Below are 19,510 nucleotides of genomic sequence, written 5' to 3'. Positions count from 1 at the left end.
GGAGGCGGCTTATGGCAAAGAAATGAAACATCCAATTCTCTGGCAACAGCTCAGCTGGACATTTCTGCAGTCAGCATGCCAAGTGTCCGCTTCCTCAAAACCTGAGACATCTGTGTCATTGTGTTGTGTCACAAAACTGCACATTTTAGAGTGGCCTATTATTGTCCCCAGCACAGGGTGAACCTGTGTTATGATCATGCTGTTTAATCAGCTCCTTCATATGCCACATCTGTCAGGTAGATGGATTATCTTGGCAAAGAAGAAATGCTCACTAACTTTATATGTTTCGATCATATTTTTTGTTTCAGTGTAAAAAAAAAACGTTTTTTAAAACGGAATGAGCAGTGGTTGCGATTGTAAGAGCCAAATAAACAAACATTATATTGTCTATAAAACCACCACATCCTCAGTCATTCAGAGCTGTTGGGTCTGCAGACCTCAGCTCCCTGCATAAAGAGGCTGTTCAAGCTGCCAGGTACAGTATATAGCTGTGGCTAGTAGGAAAGACAGCAGTGAAGTGGATTAATAGGATTAGAATCAACTCTCTCTCTCCCTCTATCCTTCTATCCCTCTCTTACCTCTCTCTAATAGTTCCACCACTCTCTCTCTCCCTCTATCCTTCTATCCCTCTCTTATCTCTCTCTAATAGTTCCACCACTCTCTCCATGCGCCCCCTCTCTCTGTCTTTCACACACACTCTCTCTCTCTCCGAGTCCCACCTCTCTCTCGCTCACTCACTCTCTCTCTCCGAATAACACCTCTCTCTCGCTCACTCCCACTCTCTCTCTCTCTCCAAGTCCCACCTCTCTCTCGCTCGCTCACTCACTCTCTCTCCAAGTCCCACCTCTCGCTCGCTCACTCACTCTCTCTCTCCAAGACCCACCCCTCTCTTGCTCACTTACTCTCTCTCTCTCCAAGTCCCACCCTCTCTCGCTCGCTCACTCACTCACTCTCTCTCCAAGACCCACCTCTCTCTCGCCCACTCACTCGCTCTCTCTCCAAGTCCCACCTCTCTCTCGCTCGCTCACTCACTCACTCTCTCTCTCCAAGACCAACCTCTCTCTCGCCCACTCACTCGCTCTCTCTCCAAGTCCCACCTCTCTCTCGCTCACTCTTTCTCTCTATCTCCGAGTCCGACCTCTCTTGCTCACTTCCACTCTCTCTCTCTCTCTCCGAGTCCCACCTCTCTCTCACTCACTCATTCTCTCTCTCCAAGTCCCACCTCTCTCTCTCTCTCTCTCTCTCCCCTACCATTCTCTCTCACCCCTTCTCTCTCACCCCCTCTATTTCCCACTCTCAACACTTTTCCCTGCTCACGTCTCCACCTTCACCTTTCTCTCTCCCTCCCACCTCCCCTCCCCACTCTCTCATCTATGATAATGCATTAGCTAAGAAAATATTTGACCTGTTGCTGCATAACTCAATTAGACTGTGAACCCCCTGAGGAGACGTGCTGTTGATGCTGATGCTGCTTGGGTTCTCTCTATCCTCCCATTATTACATAACTATCTTCACAGCAAAAAACACAATTCCCCCATTTCACACCATTAAGCTCTGTTCATTTCACTCTCCTTCATGCAGCGTCCATTTTACATTCCCAATTCATTCCTTCATCCATCACGCACTATCCCTAAAGCTGAGCCTGTCTAATGTATTGATTCAAATGCACTTATTCTTCCTTCAGCATACAGAGGGCATTTAGAAATCATCAAACAATAGAATATTTAAAAATGTAAATGGTTTTAAGAGCTCTTTCACAACACATTGCTTATATGTTGCTGTCTGTAATAACCGCAGCCAAGCACAGCGGTGTAAAACATGTCCCCCTTGACAACAGATTCGTACACACAATGCTCTCAGGGTCAATCTCGAGGGGCGTCAAAGACAAGGTTTTAATATCAATAGGTTTGCCTGTGAATTTGAGAGTGGTTACATCCCTCAGCTGTTAATCCAAGCAAGTTTCAGGATGGCAGGACTGTTGTTTTCCAAGATTGTGCCTTTCACGTGACCTAAACAGACCCAACCTCATCCAGATGGTGACACCGAATGACCCTAATCATAACCAACATCACACTGTATATACACAGAGAGAGAGAGAGAGAGAGAGAGAGAGAGAGAGAGAGACAGAGAGAGAGACAGAGAGAGACAGAGAGAGAGACAGAGAGAGAGGGAGAGAGAGAGAGACTGAAATAAACAAACAACCAAGGTATGCTGAATTCATAGGCCTACCTAATGGTCTCTTCTATAGAGACTAGGATGCAAGCAAACTGTTTTAAACGATTTTAAAAAGCCATCTGCTATGTTTGTGCTGGATGTACTAATTACATTAGGTCAGTACAATGTGCTGGATTGTCAACACAGAGTCCGATTGCACAGGAGACTTTCCGGCAAATGATGGAGTGCGCGGGCAGGTTAGTGGGCACGCCGGCAATCGATTCCTTTATTTTGTTTACATGCTGTGGCGCGAAATTATACGCCCTAATATCCAATTAAAAACTAAGTAAATAAATAAAAACTAAGTGATAATTGTGTTTGGTGGGGATATTACAACAATGAATATGGTAACAATGCAAGATGTGGTATATATAGGCAACCATAACATTATTGAAACAAAAGATCAAAAACGGGGCTCGTTACAATGTAACACAAACCCAGATATTTCTATAATATCGTGATTTTCTGTGTGTCTCCACGTCTTGCAAACAAGCATTCTTTAGAAAAAGCCTTGAACACCCTGTCCAAATCAACCTACCGCTGTTATTGATGAAGAACAAAGAAAGCTGCACCTGCTTCACTCACCTCCGTAACGACCCAGCATGTACAAGATATATGCCCAGTCAGATTCCGTTGAATCCTCTCCTCTGTGTCAACTAGCAGCCTCCAAGACAGTCATCGTCCTCAACCATCAACGCAGTCCCTGCCCGCCCCAAACGCTACAGAGGCACCAGGACCACGGCTTGGCAGAGAGAGAGCACTGCCCACGAACACCAAGCCATCGGGAAACACTAGAACAACGTCTCACCGCTCAAGCTTCACTCTCTCCTGGATAACGGCAGTGTAATGTCCCCCTCCTATCATATGCCATGTAAATAATGGTTCGAATATGGATAGAAATGGAAAATCAAGACTGTTTTTAATTTAAACTGTTGTCGTAAATCGGGTTCCTCACTTGGTTTGAGATTTCTTGTCTTTTGTTCTTCCCAATCCGACGGCTGTGGTTTCTTTGTGTTCACGCTTCCCCTGCAAGCATCGTGCAGCCCCAGCTTTCCTTGGATGATACCATGTGCACAAGAACGCGGGGTTGTAGGAATACAGCAGCACAGAGGAGAATATCAATGGGTGGAAAGCAAGAGCAGGAAAGACCGGTTCCAGGCATAAGCGACATAAGCGGTCGCTTAGGGCTTCAGGCCACTGGGAACTTAGTCGGGGGTCTCAATTTACTGTGTCAAGTTAAAAATAGTAGAATACACCGAGGTACAAGTTCGAAAAATGATTGTGCATCAGCAGTTTTTCCTCTTGTTATGTCACTAGAAGTCACTCCATTAGCCATGTCAGCTAGAAAATAAAAATGTAAGATAGATCTGGCTATCTAAACCATCTTAAACGTGTGAATGATGGATGAAGTTTTATTTTTATTATTATTATTTTTATTTTCGTGGCAAATCGCCAGGATTAATTGTCACATAAACAAACATTACAATAATTCAGTGATAATGTCACGCCCTGGTCAAAGTATTTTGTGTTTATCTTTATGTATTTGGTCAGGCCAGGGTGTGGCATGGGGTTTTTGTAATTGTGGTGTGTTTGTCTTGGGGTTTTGGTGGTGGTATTGGGATTGTAGCTTAGTGGGTTGTCTAGCAAAGTCTATGGCTGTCTGGAGTGGTTCTCAATCAGAGGCAGGTGTTTATCGTTGTCTCTGATTGGGAACCATATTTAGGCAGCCATATTCTTTGAGTTTGTCGTGGGTGATTGTCCTTAGTGTCCTATGTGTACTCTTTGTTAGTTTGCACCAGATAGGCTGTTTCGGTTTCGTTTTATTGTTTTTTGTAAGTTCGTGTTTCTTTGTTATATTAAACATGGATCGCAATCGACACGCTGCAGTTTGGTCCGACTCTCCTTCATCACCACTATATGAAAACCGTTACAGAATCACCCACCACCAACGGACCAAGCGGCGTGTCAACAGGCAGGAGCAGCCGAAAAAGGAGATGCTCACCAAGGATTTCTGGTCATGGGAGGAGATCTTCGACGGGAGAGGACCCTGGGCTAAACCAGGGGAGTGTAGCCGCCCAAAGGAGCAACAGGAGAAGAGGCAACAGAGGCAGCAGCAGCAGCAGCAGGAGCAGCAGCAGCTACAGTGGGAGAGGTTGCACCACCTGGAGATATGGACATGGGAGGAGGAATTGGACGGTAAAGGACCCTGGAATGAGCCTGGAGATTATTGTCGCCCCAAAGCCGAGCTGGAGGCAGCAAAAGCAGAGAGGCGGCATTATGAGGAGCTAGCACGGCAGAGCGGATGGAAGCCCGAGAGTCAGCCCCAAAAATTTCTTGGGGGGGGGCTCACAGGGAGTATGGCTATGCCAGGTAGGAGACCTGCGCAAACTCCCTGTGCTTACTGGGGGGCTGGAGAGACCGGGCAGGCACCGTGTTATGCTGTGGAGCGCACGGTGTCTCCAGTGCGGGTGCACAGCCCGGTTCGGTATATTCCAGCTCCTCGTATCGGCCGGGCTAGAGTGGGCATCGAGCCAGGTAAGGTTGGGCAGGCTCGGTGCTCAAGAGCTCCAGTGCGCCTGCGCGGTCCGGTCTATCCAGTACCACCTCCACACCCCAGCCCTCCGGTAGCAGCTCCCCGCACCAGGCTTCCTGTGCGTGTCCTCGGTCCAGTACCACCAGTACCAGCACCACGCATCAGGCCTACAGTGCGCCTCGCCTCTCCAGCGCTGTCGGAGCCTTTCTCCTCTCCTGCGCTGCCGGAGTCTCCCGCCTGTTCAGCGCAGCCAGAGCCTTGAAGCAGCCAGAGCCAGTCCATGGACACAGCGCTGCAGCAGCCAGAGTCTCCCGCCTGTTCAGCGCAGCCAGAGCTGTCAGTCCGCATGGAGCAGCCAGAGCTGTCAGTCTACATGAAGCAGCCCGAGCTGCCAGTCTGCATGAAGCAGTCAGTCTACATGGAGCAGCCAGAGCTGTCAGTCCGCATGGAGCAGCCAGAGCTGTCAGTCTACATGAAGCAGCCCGAGCTGCCAGTCTGCATGAAGCAGCCAGTCTACATGGAGCAGCCAGAGCTGTCAGTCTGCATGAAGCAGCCAGAGATGTCAGTCTGCATAGAGCTGTCAGTCTGCATAGAGCTGTCAGTCTGCATAGAGCAGCCAGTCTGCATGGAGCTGTCAGTCTGCATAGAGCAGCCAGTCTGCATGGAGCTGCCAGTCTGCATGGAGCTGCCAGTCTGCCCAGCGCCGCCAGTCTGCCCAGCGCCGCCAGATCTGCCAGTCAGCCAGACTCTTCCAGATCTGCCAGTCAGCCAGACTCTTCCAGATCTGCCAGTCAACCAGACTCTTCCAGATCTGCCAGTCAACCAGACTCTTCCAGATCTGCCAGTCAACCAGACTCTTCCAGATCTGCCAGTCAGCCAGGATCTGCCAGTCAGCCAGGATCTGCCAGTCAGCCAGGATCTGCTGAAACCACCAGCCAGCCAGGAGCTGGTAGATCTATCTACCTGCCTGAGCTTCCTCTCACTCCTGAGCTTCCTCTCACTCCTGAGCTTCCTCTCACTCCTGAGCTTCCTCTCACTCCTGAGCTTCCTCTCACTCCCGAGCTTCCCCTCAGTCCCGAGCTGCCTCGGTCCCGAGCTGTCCTTCAGTCCCGATCTGCTCCTCAGTCCAGTGGGGTTCTGGGTGAGGACTACTAGGCCATGGTCGGCGGTGAGGGTGGACTATCTAGGGACGAAGGGAGAGGGGACTAAGACATTAAAGGAGTGGGGTCCACGTCCCGCGCCGGAGCCGCCACCATGGACAGACGCCCACCCGGACCCTCCCTATTGTTTTGAGGTGCGTTCGGGAGTCCGCACCTTAGGGGGGGGGTTCTGTCACGCCCTGGTCAAAGTATTTTGTGTTTATCTTTATGTATTTGGTCAGGCCAGGGTGTGGCATGGGGTTTTTGTAATTGTGGTGTGTTTGTCTTGGGGTTTTGGTGGTGGTATTGGGATTGTAGCTTAGTGGGTTGTCTAGCAAGGTCTATGGCTGTCTGGAGTGGTTCTCAATCAGAGGCAGGTGCTTATCGTTGTCTCTGATTGGGAACCATATTTAGGCAGCCATATTCTTTGAGTTTGTCGTGGGTGATTGTCCTTAGTGTCCTATGTGTACTCTTTGTTAGTTTGCACCAGATAGGCTGTTTCGGTTTCGTTTATTGTTTTTTTGTAAGTTCGTGTTTCTTTGTTATATTAAACATGGATCGCAATCGACACGCTGCAGTTTGGTCCGACTCTCCTTCATCACCACTATATGAAAACCGTTACAGATAATTCTTCGTGGCTTGTTCTCTGCAGTGAGCATCGCATAAAGAGTGAAACATTTATACATAATAGTAAATAGATTATTCAAACAATAGATACATCCAAAGAGCAGTAAAAAAATACATACATCAACACATACATATACATTACATACTTAAACTACCGTTCAAAAGTCTGGGGTCACTTAGAAATGTCCTTGTTTTTTTTTGGTTTTTTTTGGTTTTTTTGTACATTAAAATTGGACAAAATTGATCAGAAATACAAAAGTAGACCGTGTTAATGTTGTAAATGACTACTGTAGCTGGAAATGGCAGATTTTTTTACCGAATATCTACATAGGCGTACAGAGGCCCATTATCAGCAACCATCAAAGTTTATAATTTTAAAAGGCTAATTGATTATTAGAAAACCCTTTTGTAATTATGTTAGCACAGCTGAAAACTGTTGTGCTGATTAAAGAAGCAATACAACTGGCCTTCTTTAGACTAGTTGAGTATCTGGAGCATCAGCATTTGTGGGTTTGATTACAGGGTCAAAATGGCCAAAAACAAAGACCTTTCTTCTGAAACTCATCAGTCTATTCTTGTTCTGAGAAATGAAGGCTATTCCATGTGAGAAATTGCCAAGAAACTGAAGATCTTGTACAACGCTGTGTGCAGAAGAGCACAAACTGGCTCTAACCAGAATAGAAAGAGGAGTGGGAGGCCCCGGTGCACAACTGAGCAAGCGGACAAGTACATTAGAGTGTCAGCTTCAATAAATAGTAGCCGCAAAACCTTTTTGCTTTTCTTTCAAAAACAAGTACATTTCTAAGTGAACACAAACTTTTGAATGGTACTATATATAATAGTATGTGGACACCCCTTCAAATTAGTGGATTTGGGTATTTCAGCCACACCTGTTGCTGACAAGTGTCTATAATCGAGCACACAACCATGCAATCTCCATAGACAAACATTGGCATTAGAATGGACTTTACTGAAGAGCTTAGTGATTTTCAATGTGGCACCGCCATAAGATGCCACCTTTCCAACAAGTCAGTTCAACAAATTTCTGCCCTGCTCGAGATGCCCCAGTCAACTGTAAATGCTCTTATTGTGAAAAGCAAAAGTCTAGGAGCAACAACGGCTCAGCTGCAAAGTGGTAGGCCACACAAGCTCAGAGAGCGGGACAGCCATGTGTTGAAACGCGTAGCATGTAAAAGTCATCTGTCCTCAGTTGCAACACTCACTGCCGAGTTCCAAACTGCCTCTGGAAGCAACGTCAGCACACAACAATAGTGTATAGTGTATTTAGTGTATAGTGTATAGTATATATTGTGTATAGTATATTTAATGTATATAGTGTATGGTATATTTAGTGTATAGTCTATATAGTGAATATAGTGTATAGAGTGTGTATTATATATGGTGTATATAGTGCATGAAGTGTGTAGTATATATAGTGTATAGTATGTATAGTTCATATAGTGTACGTATATCGTTTATAGTATATATAGTGTGTATAATGCGAATACTGCATTGTGTTTAAAGTGTATAGTGTATATACTGTATAGCATATATAGTGAATATAATATAGTATATATAGTCTATATAGTTTATAGTATATATAGTTTGTATAGTGTGAAGACTGTATTGTGTATGTACTGTATATAGTGTATTGCATATATAGTGTATATAGTGTATGGTATATATAGTGCATATACTGTATAGTATATTTTGTGTATATAGTGTTTATAGTGTGTAGTATATATAGTGTATATAGTGTATTAAGTTTTGGAAAGTGGAAAGTTTTAAGTTCCTCGGCGTACACATCACGGACTAGCTGAAATGGTCTACCCACACAGACAGCATCGTGAAGAAGGTGCAGCAGCGCCTCTTCCAGCGCCACCAAAAACACTCACAAACCTTTACAGATGCACAATCAAGAGCATCCTGTCGGGCTGTATCACCGCCTGGTACGGCAACTGCTCCGCCCACAACCGTAAGGCTCTCCAGAGGGTAGTGAGGTCTGCACAACGCATCACCGGGGGCAAACTACCTGCCCTCCAGGACACCTACATCACCCGATGTCACAGGAAGGCCAAAAACATCATCAAGGAAAACAACCACCCGAGCCACTGCCTGTTCACCCCACTATCATCCAGAAGGCGAGGTCAGTACAGGTGCATCAAAGCTGGGACCGAGAGACTGAAAAACAGCTTCTATCTCAAGGCCATCAGACTGTTAAACAGCCACCACTAACATTGAGAGGCTGCTGCCAACACACTGTCAATGACACTGACTCTACTCCAGCCACTTTAATAATGGAAAAATGTATGTAATAAAGGTATCACTAGTCACTTTAAACAATGTCACTTTATATAATGTTTACATACCCTACATTACTCATCTCATATGTATATACTGTACTCAATACCATCTACTGCATCTTGCCTATGCCGTTCGGCCATCAACCATTCATATATTTATATGTACATATTCTTATTTATTTATTCCTTTACACTTGTGTGTATAAGGTAGTTGTTGTGAAATTGTAAGGTTAGATGAGTTGTTATATATTACTGCATGGTCGGAACTAGAAGCACAAGCATTTCGCTACACTCGCATTAACATCTGCAAACCATGTGTATGTGACAAATAAAATTTGATTTAGATTTAGATTTGATGTATGTATTTAGTGCATATAGTTTGTAGTATATTTAGTGTATATAGTGTATAGTATGCTTAGTGTATATATTGTGTAGTATATTAAGCGTATATAGTGTATAGTATATATAGTATATATATTGTATAGTATATATAGTGTACATAGTGTGCAGTACATATATTGTATATAGTGTATATATAGTATAGTGGAAAGTATATACAGTGTATAGTATATGTAGTGTATATAGTGTATAGTATATATAGAGTTTATACTGTGTAGTATATATAGTGTATATAGCGTATAGTGTATATAGTATATATGGTGTATATACTGTATTAAATCAAAACAAATCAAAGTGTATTAGTCACATGCGCCGAAAACAACAGGTGTAGGTAGACCTTACAGTGAAACACTTACTTACGAGCCACAAACCAACATTGCAGTTTAAAAAAATATGGATAAGAATAAGAGATAAAAAAACAAAATAATTGTGTATAAACTGTGTATAGTGTATAGCATATACACATTATACACTATATATAGTGTATAATATATATAGTGTATATAGTGTATAGTATATCTAGTGTATATAGTGCATGGTAAACATAGTGTATATATTTTGTAGTATATATAGTGTATATAGTGTGAATACTGTATTGTGTATAAAGTGTATAGTGTATATAGTGTATAATATACATAGTGTATAGTAAATAGAGTGTTTATAGCTTATAGTATAAATAGTGTATATAGTGTGAATACTGTATTGTGTATATAGTGCATATAGTGTATAGCATGTATAGTGTTTATAGTGTATTGTATATATTGTGTACATAGTGTATGTATAGCGTGTAAAATGTATAGTATAAATAGTGTACAAAGAGTGTAGTGTATAGTATATATAGTGTTCATACTATATCGTATATATAGTGTGTATAGTGTATATGGTGTATGTATAGTGTGTATACTGTATAATGTGTATAGTGTACATAGTGTAAATAGTGTATATAGTATATATGGTGAATATAGTGTATATAGTATGTTGTGTATTGTGTATTTGGTGTGCATATGGTGTGTATAGTGTACATAGTGTATATTGTTTATATAGTATATATAGTGTATGTGGTATGTACAGTATATATAGTGTATATAGTGTGAATACTGTATATAGTATGTACAGGTTATATAGTGAATTGTTTATATAATATAGTGTGTATAGTTTTTAGTTAATATAGTGTATATAGTGTATACAGTATATATAGTGTATGTGGTATGTCCAGTATATATAGTGTGTACAGTGTAAAAAGTGTATATAGTATATACAGTATATATTGTGTTTATAGTGTATATAGTATATATAGTGTGCATATTGTGTATTGTGTATGTAATATAGATAGTGTATATAGTGTTCAGTAAATATAGTGTATATGGTGTGTATATAGTGTATATATTTTATACAGTAAATATAGTGTATGTGGTATGTACAGTATATATAGTGTGTATGGTGTAAATAGTGTATATAGTATGTACAGTATATATTGTGTATATAGTTTGTATAGTGTATATAGTATATATAGTGTGTATATTGTGTATTATGTATGTAATATATATAGTGTATATAGTGTTTAGTAAATATAGTGTATATGGTGTGTATATATTGTATATAATTTATATAGTATATATAGTGTATATGGTGTGTATATATTGTATATAATTTATATAGTATATATAGTGTATGTGGTATGTACAGTATATATAGTGTATATCGTGTAAATACTGTATATAGTATGTACAGGTTATATAATATATATAGTGTATATAGTATGTACAGTATATATAGTATATAGAGTGTGTATAGTGTATATAGTGTGTATTGTGTACGTAGTGTATATTGTGTATATAGTGTATATAGTGTTCATAGTGTGTATAGTGTACATAGTGTATATAGTTCATATAGTGTTTATAGTGCGTATAGTGTATATGGTGTCTATAGTGTGTATAGTGTATACAGAGTATATAGTGTGTATGGTGTCTACAGTTTGTATAGTTGAAGTCGGAAGTTTACATACACTTAGGTTGGAGTAAATAAAAATAGTTTTTTAACCACTCCACAAATTTCTTGTTTAACAAACTGTAGTTTTGGCAAGTCTGTTAGGACATCTACTTTTTGCATGACACAAGTAATTTTTCCAACAATTGTTTCCAGACAATTTTTTAAACTTATAATTGCCTGTATCACAATTTCAGTGGGTCAGAAGGTTACATACACTAAGTTGACTGTGCCTTTAAACAGCTTATAGAATTCCAGAAAAATGTCATGGTTTTGGAAGCTTCTGATAGGCCTACCTTCAAACTCAGTACCTCTTTGACATCATGGGAAAATCAAAAGAAATCAGCCAAGACCTCAGAAAAAGAATTATAGACCTCCACAAGTCTGGTTAATTCTTGTGAACAATTTCCAAACGCCTGAAGGTACCACGTCCATGTGTACAAACAATAGTATGCAAGTATAAACACCATTGGACCACGCAGCTGTCATACCGCTCGGGAAGGAGACGCATTCTGCCTTTTAGAAATTAATGTACTTTGGTGCAAAAAGTGCAAATCAATCCCAGAACAACAGCAAAGGACCTTGTGAAGATGCTGGAGGAAACAGGTACACAAGTATCTGTATCCACAGTAAAACGAGTCCTATATCGACATAACCTGAAAGGCCGCTCAGCAAGTAAGAAGCCACTGCTCCAAAACCGCCATAAAAAAGCCAGACTACGGTTTGCAAATGCACATAGTGACAAAGATCGTACTTTTTGGAGAAATGTCCTCTGGTCTGATGAAACAGAAATAGAACTGTTTGACTGTAATGACCATCGTTATGTTTGGAGGAAAAAGGGGGTGGCTTGCAAGCCAAAGAATACCATCCCAACCGTGACGCACGAGGGTGGCAGCATCATGTTATGGGGGTGCTTTGCTGCTGCAGGAGGGTGTGTGTGTGTGTGTGTGTGTGTGTGTGTGTGTGTGTGTGTGTGTGTGTGTGTGTGTGTGTGTGTCTGTGTGTGTGTGTGTGTGTGTGTGTGTGTGTGTGTGTGTGTGTGTGTGTGTGTGTGTGTGTATAGGTAAGTAAAGCAGTAAAGCTTTGCTGCTACAGGAGGGCCTGGTGCACTTCACAAAATAGACGACATCACGAGGAGGGTAAATGATGTGGATATGTTGAAGCAACATCTCAAGACATCAAATCAAAGTTTATTTGTCATGTGCGCCGAATACAACAGGTGTAAACCTTACAGTGAAATGCTTACTTACAAGCTCTAACCAATGGTGCGAAAAAAAATTTTGTGTGTGTGTGTGTGTGTGTGTGTGTGTGTGTGTGTGTGTGTGTGTGTGTGTGTGTGTGTGTGTAGGTAAGTAAAGACATAAAACAACAGTAAAAATACATTTGAAAAAAAGAGTAGCAAGGCTATATACAGACACCGGTTAGTCGGGCTTAATTTAGGGCCTTCCTCTGACACCGCCTGGTGTAGAGGTCCTGGATGGCAGGCAGCTTTGCCCCAGTGATTTACTGGGCCGTACGTACTACTTTCTGAAGTGCCTTGCGGTCGGAGGCCGAGCAATTATCGTACCAGGCAGTGATGAAACCGGTCAGGATGCTCTCGATGTTGCAGCAGTAGAACCTTTTGAGGATCTCAGGACCCATGCCAAATCTTTTTAGTTTCCTGAAGGGAAATAGACTTTGTCGTGCCCTCTTCACGACTGTCTTGGTGTGTTTGGACCAATCTAGTTTGTTGTTGATGTGGACACCAAGGAATTTGAAGCTCTCAACCTGCTCCATAACAGCCCCGTTGATGAGAATGGGGAAGTGCTCGGTGCTCCTTTTCCTGTAGTCCACAATCATCTCCTTAGTCTTGGTTACGTTGAGGGATAGGTTGTTATTCTGGCACCACCCGGCCAGGTCTCTGACCTCCTCCCTATAGGCTGTCTCGTCATTGTCAGGAAGTTAAAGCTTGGTCGCAAATGGGTCTTCCAAATGGACAACAACCCCAAGCATACTTCCAAAGTTGTGTCAAAATAGCTTAACCTTTCTGGCGCAGGTGTTCCGCTAGCAACACACCTCGACAACATCCGGTGAAATTGCAGGGCGCCAAATTCAAAAGACAGAAATAGTCATAGTAAACATTCATAAAACGTACAAGTGTAATACATCAGATTAAAGATGATCTTTTTGTTAATCCAGCCGCTTGTAAGATTTCAAAAAGGCTTTACGGCGAAAGCACACCATGCGATTATCTGAGGACAGCGCCCCGAATACAAAAGCATGAAAAACATTTTCCAACCAAACAAATGCGTCACGAACGTCAGAAATACCGATAAAATAAATTGCTTGCCTTTGAAGATCTTCATCTTTTTGCAATACCAAAGGTCCCAGTTACACAATGAATGGTCACTTTGTTCGATAAAGTCCTTCTTTATATCCCAAAAGTGTCAGTTTATTTGGCGTGTTTGATTCAGAAATACACCGGTTCCAACTCACCCAACATGACTACAACGGATCTAATAAGTTACCTGTAAACTTGGTCTAAACATTTCAAACAATGTTTCTAATCCAACCTCAGGTACCTAAAATGTAAATAATCGATCAAATTTAAGACGGAATAGACTGTTTCCAATACCGGAGAAAGACAATGAGGAGAGCTCTCATTCACCCACACCAAAAGACTAGAGTCCACCTGAGTGACACTTACAAAGACTACTTCATTAAAAAAAAACATTGAACAATTTCTAAAGACTTGTGACATCTAGTGGAAGCCATAGAAACTGCGATCTGGGTCCTAATAATTCAGCTTCCCCATAGCAATGCATTGTAAAATCCAATGACCTCAAAATATTTTTTACTGGATGGATTGTCTTCGTGGTTTCGCCTGCCAAATCAGTTCTGTTATACTCACAGACACTGTTTAAACAGTTTTTGAAACTTTAGAGTGTTTTATATCCAATACTACCATGCATATGCATATCCTAGCTTCTGGGCCTGAGTAGCAGGTAGTTTACTTTGGGCACCTCAGTCATCCAAACTTCTGAATACTGCCCCCTAGCCTTAAGAAGTGTTAAGAACAACAAAGTCAAGGTATTGGAATGGCCATCACAAAGCCCTGACCTCAATCCTATAGAAAATGTGTGGGCAGAACTGAAAAAGCTTGTTCGAGCAAGAAGGCCTACAAGCCTGACTCAGTTACACCAGCTCTGTCAGGAGGAATGGGCCAAAATTCACCCAACTTATTGTGGGAAGCTTGTGGAAGGCTACACGAAACGTTTGACCCAAGTTATACAATTTAAAGGCAACGCTACCGAATACTAATTGAGTGTATGTAAACTTCTGACCCACTGGGAATGTGATGAAATAAATAAAAGCTGAAATAAATCATTCTCTCTACTATTATTCTGACATTTCACATTCTTCAAATAAAGTGGTGATCCTAACTGACCTAAGGCAGGCAATTTTTACTAGGATTAAATGTCAGGAATTGTGGAAAAACTGAGTTTAAATGTACTTGGCTAAGGTGTATGTAAACTTCCGACTTCAACTGTATGTTTATATAGTGTTGATAGTGTATATAGTGTGTTGTGTATTTAGTGTATATAGTGTGTATAGTATATATAGTGTGTATAGTATATATAGTGTGTATAGTGTGTATAGTATATATAGTATATTTAGTGTATATAGTGTGTATAGTATATATAGTGTGTATAGTGTGTATAGTATATATAGTGTGTCTAGTAAATATAGTGGGTTGTGTATTTAGTGTATATAGAGTGTATAGTGTGTATAGTATATATAGTGTGCATAGTATATATAGTGTGTGTAGTGTGTGTATAGTATATATAGTGTGTATAGTATAGTATATATAGTGTGTCTAGTAAATATAGTGGGTTGTGTATTTAGTGTATATAGAGTGTATAGTGTGTATAGTATATATAGTGTGCATAGTATATATAGTGTGTGTAGTGTGTGTATAGTATATATAGTGTGTGTAGTGTGTGTATAGTATATATAGTGTGTGTAGTGTGTGTATAGTATATATAGTGTGTATAGAGCATATTTGAAGACAAAAATAGGCCAAACCCTTTCCTTGTGTTTTTGTCGTTGGTCCACAACTGTCACACACACAACTATGCTGTCCATTCAGCACCACCACAGGTACCGAAGTTGTAGACTAAAAGTCATTCAGCACCATGGACAGCGCTATACCGGCTGTGTTCCCACAGAATAAGTTACAGTACGTAGGTAGGATGCAGTGACACTAACCTCGGCCTTTGTCTGTATCTAGCCTATTGTTTTGGTCTGGTAGTGTTTCCGTACTGATTTTACAGTACTTCCTCACACAGTAAAAAGATAAGCCGAGACATTAGTCCAAAAGCTAGACTTTAAATTGTATTTGGTGAGCTGAGCAAAGCAATGTCGCCACCAAGTGCATAAAAGGCAAACTGCAGTAGTAAATACTGGATGGAGCAGTGGGCTCCGTGAGCTTGTCGCTTTAAGGGGTAACCCTTTTGCATTGGTTATTATTATCATCTGACGGACATAACGGTAGGCCACCCTACGCATAGCTGGAAACTGGAAAACCATTCGCTGGGTCTGTTCGCCACACACAGACACCCGTTCCGAAACGTTACCGTTACAAAGGCCTACTATCACGAGTGGTGACTACTTTTTCCGTCGACGTTGATGTCGCTTCTTCCTCGGTAGAGAGTCGTTATTTTTCTTATATTGAATCGAGAGCTTATCGGAAGACAAGATGGCAGAGATGGGGATGGGGAAGGGGGTTACTGCGGGGAAACTTGCCAGTAACGTGCAGAAAAAATTAACACGGGCCCAAGAGAAGGTAAGATATTGAATAACGTAAATGCGGTATTTTCCGTTATATCTGGTTCCATCCAAATGACATCACCGGAGAGGACTCAATGACGCATCATCATGACCGTCAACCTTTAAAAACCTAGTAGGCCTACGGTCGTCAGGATATGTCCTTAATTCATCCGTTATTTCATTACACTCATCCCTTTTAACAGTATACCTATCGGCCGCCAACATATAGATATGTATGCAGAAATTGATCGATATAAGTAATTGTATAGCTAAACCAATTTTATGTTCTGCAAATTAAATGAATTCACTGATCTGGCCTGCTATAGTGCAGTGACTATTCAATAACAATATTGTCGATTACATTCCATGCAGCACCCATAACCTAAAAGCATTCCGTTTCCGGTTAGATTTGATATACAGTAGTTAATTTAAAATGTAATAAAAAGCCTAATTTAGCTGTAATTCAAATGGTATATGACCTGATGGTATTAGTGGCCTTGTATCCCTATTGGACAACAGAGGGAGGGAATGACTAGATGGGAGGTGGGGGATGGACAACATGTACAGTTCCTTCAGAAACTATTCACACTCCTTTTTTTTCACACGTTTTTAAAAACATTTTGTTGTGTTACAAAGTGGCGTTCAAATGGATTTAATTGTCTTTTTTTTGTCAACGATCTATCCAAAATACTCTGTAATGTCAAAGTTGAAGAAAAATGTTTAAGAGGTATTAGAATACAGTATATGCAAGTTATTTGAATGCCAAATATGTCATGAAGAACCAAAAAACTACAACAGTTAGTTGAATTAGATATAATATCATTAGCACATGGTTGGGCACATGGAGGGCACTTTGATATGAATCTAGCCTATAGGTAGATTTAAATACAGGAGAAACACTTTTGAGCTTAAAAATGACAAGACAAATATATGTTAATAGTGAGTGACGTAAGGTTACACAGTAACACTTGACATCCAGTTTTATACATGTGTAGTAACATTGTAATTATATTACAAATCAACATTGTTGTTACTTAGGATTTAGGAAAGTGCATAGAACAATTGCATAGAAAGGGAGTTACTACATATATTGGGTGGATTATATATAGCTAAGGTGTTTAAACTGGAACAAACATTTCAGTAATGGGTGACAAAAAATCTAACTAACTGATTGGACTAGTTTTCGAAAATGTTATGTTATTATCTTTGTGTAGCATAAGGTTAATCAATAAATGTAATAAATGTACATTCACAAACATAGATATTGAAATAATAAAAAAATAAACCGGCAATAGAGCATGCTGGGAAATATGATAATGTTAGGCATGGTTTTGATGCAAAGTAATGTGTATGAGTTTCAGGCCCATATATTGGGGTAAAACTAGGCCCTCAGAATAATGCCTTATGAAATACGTATGTTATTGTGCAAAAAAAAAAAACTTGATTATGTACACCTGAAGCAATGCAATGCACTATGCACCATTCAGGAGAATGGACATTTATTTACATAACGTTCGCATAGAAATGTATTGAGTAGATCCAATATGACTGTCAGATAGCATAGGAGATTGTGTGTGCTCTATTCATTATATTTGTATCTTCAACATTCAGTTCAAGATACAGTTCTGCCATTATTTGAAGGTAGCCAATCTAACAATATTCAAATATTTATAAAAAGTATTTGCATTCTGAGATCTGTACTAGAGGTCAACCGATTATGATTTCTCAACACCGATACCGATACTGATTATTGGAGGACCAAAAAAGCCGATACCGATTAATCGGACAATTTTAAATAAATGTATTTGTAATAATGACAATTACAACAATACTGAATGAACACTTATTTTAACTTAATATAATACATCAATAAAATCAATTTAGCCTCAAGTAAATAATGAAACACGTTCAATTTGGTTTAAAAAATGCAAAAACAAAGTGTTGGAGAAGAAAGTAAAAGTGCAATATGTGCCATGTAAGAAAGCTAACATTTCAGTTCCTTGCTCAGAACATGAGAACATATGAAAGCTGGTGGTTCCTTTTAACATGAGTCTTCAATATTCCCAGGTAAGAAGTTTTAGGTTGTAGTTATTATAGGAATTATAGGACTATTTCCCTTTATACCATTTGTATTTCATTAACCTTTGACTATTTGATGTTCTTATAGGCACTTTAGTATTGCCAGTGTAACAGTATAGCTTCCGTCCCTCTCCTCGCTCCTCCCTGGGCTCTAACCAGCAGCACAACTACAACAGCCACTGTCGAAGCAGCGTTACCCATGCAGAGCAAGGGGAACAACTACTAGAAGGCTCAGAGCGAGTGACGTTTGAAACGCTATTAGCGCGCGCTAACTAGCTAGCCATTTCACTTCGGTTACACCAGCCTCATCTCGGGAGTTGATAGGCTTGAAGTCATAAACAGCACAACGAAGAGCTGCTGGCAAAACGCACGAAAGTGCTGTTTGAATGAAAGTTTACGCGCCTGCTTCTGCCTACCACCGCTCAGTCAGATACTTGTATGCTTGTATGCTCAGTCAGATTATATGCAACTCAGGACACGCTAGATAATATCTAGTAATATCATCAACCATGTGTAGTTAACTAGTGATTATGATTGATTGTTTTTCATAAGATAAGTTTAATGCTAGCTAGCAACTTACCTTGGCTTACTGCATTCGCGTAACAGGCAGTCTCCTTGTGGAGTGCAATGAGAGAGAGGCAGGTCGTTATTGCGTTGGACTAGTTAACTGTAAGGTTGCAAGATTGGATCCCCGAAGCTGACAAGGTGAAAATCTGTCTTTCTGCCCCTGAACGAGGCAGTTAACCCACCGTTCATAGGCCGTCATTGAAAATAAGAATATGTTCTTAAATGACTTGCCTGGTTGAATAAAGATTAAATAAAGGTATACATTTATTTTTTGTATTTTTTTTAAATCGGGCAAATCGGCGCCCAAAAATACCGATTTCCAATTGTTATGAAAACTTGAAATCGGCCATAATTAATCGGCCATTCCGATTAATCGGTCGACCTCTAATCTGTTCTCAAATAGTTGTAGTCAACTCCAAAGTAGCTATTTGTTTCCCCGGAAAAAAAATTGTTCCTTTCAACAAAGCATAGTTATCTATTACACTGTAAATGATCTACTCTGAGACTGTCTTTGTGATCTGGGGTTTGAACTGAATCATCTGGGGTCTGAACTGAATCATCTGGGGTCTGAACTGAATCCTCTGCGGTCTGAACTGAATCATCTGGGGTCTGAACTGAATCATCTGGGGTCTGAACTGAATCATCTGGGGAATCATCTGGGGTCTGAACTGAATCAAGGTCTGAACTGAATCATCTGGGGTCTGAACTGAATCATCTGGGGTCTGAACTGAATCATCTGGGGTCTGAACTGAATCATCTGGGGTCTGAACTGAATCATCTGGGGTCTGAACTGAATCCTCTGGGGTCTGAACTGAATCATCTGAGGTCTGAACTGAATCATCTGGGGTCTGAAC

General features: G+C 40.8%; 2 protein-coding genes across 3 annotated transcripts in view; one reads left to right on the top strand and one right to left on the bottom strand.

The window, feature by feature from the left end:
- The window catches only part of LOC112241805 (transmembrane protein 198-B), a 76,013-nt gene extending 72,700 nt beyond the window's left edge, over positions 1 to 3,313 (bottom strand). The window contains exon 1 of one of the 2 annotated variants that reach the window (XM_042307022.1): positions 2,800 to 3,313. The gene's annotated coding sequence lies outside the window, so the exon portion shown is untranslated. The remainder of the gene's footprint in view (positions 1 to 2,799) is intronic. The other variant, XM_042307023.1, reaches the window with a different exon arrangement.
- Positions 3,314 to 15,701: 12,388 nt separating this feature from the next.
- The window catches only part of LOC112224895 (myc box-dependent-interacting protein 1), a 31,990-nt gene continuing 28,181 nt past the window's right edge, over positions 15,702 to 19,510 (top strand). Inside the window, exon 1 of the mRNA XM_042306866.1 lies at positions 15,702 to 16,026. Coding sequence (XP_042162800.1) covers positions 15,940 to 16,026 — 87 coding nt within the window. The 5' untranslated portion in view covers positions 15,702 to 15,939. The remainder of the gene's footprint in view (positions 16,027 to 19,510) is intronic.

This window comes from Oncorhynchus tshawytscha, linkage group LG26 (genome assembly GCF_018296145.1).
Source record: "Oncorhynchus tshawytscha isolate Ot180627B linkage group LG26, Otsh_v2.0, whole genome shotgun sequence".
In the NCBI taxonomy this organism is placed as follows: domain Eukaryota; kingdom Metazoa; phylum Chordata; class Actinopteri; order Salmoniformes; family Salmonidae; genus Oncorhynchus; species Oncorhynchus tshawytscha.
This window is presented reverse-complemented; position numbering and strand designations above follow the sequence as displayed.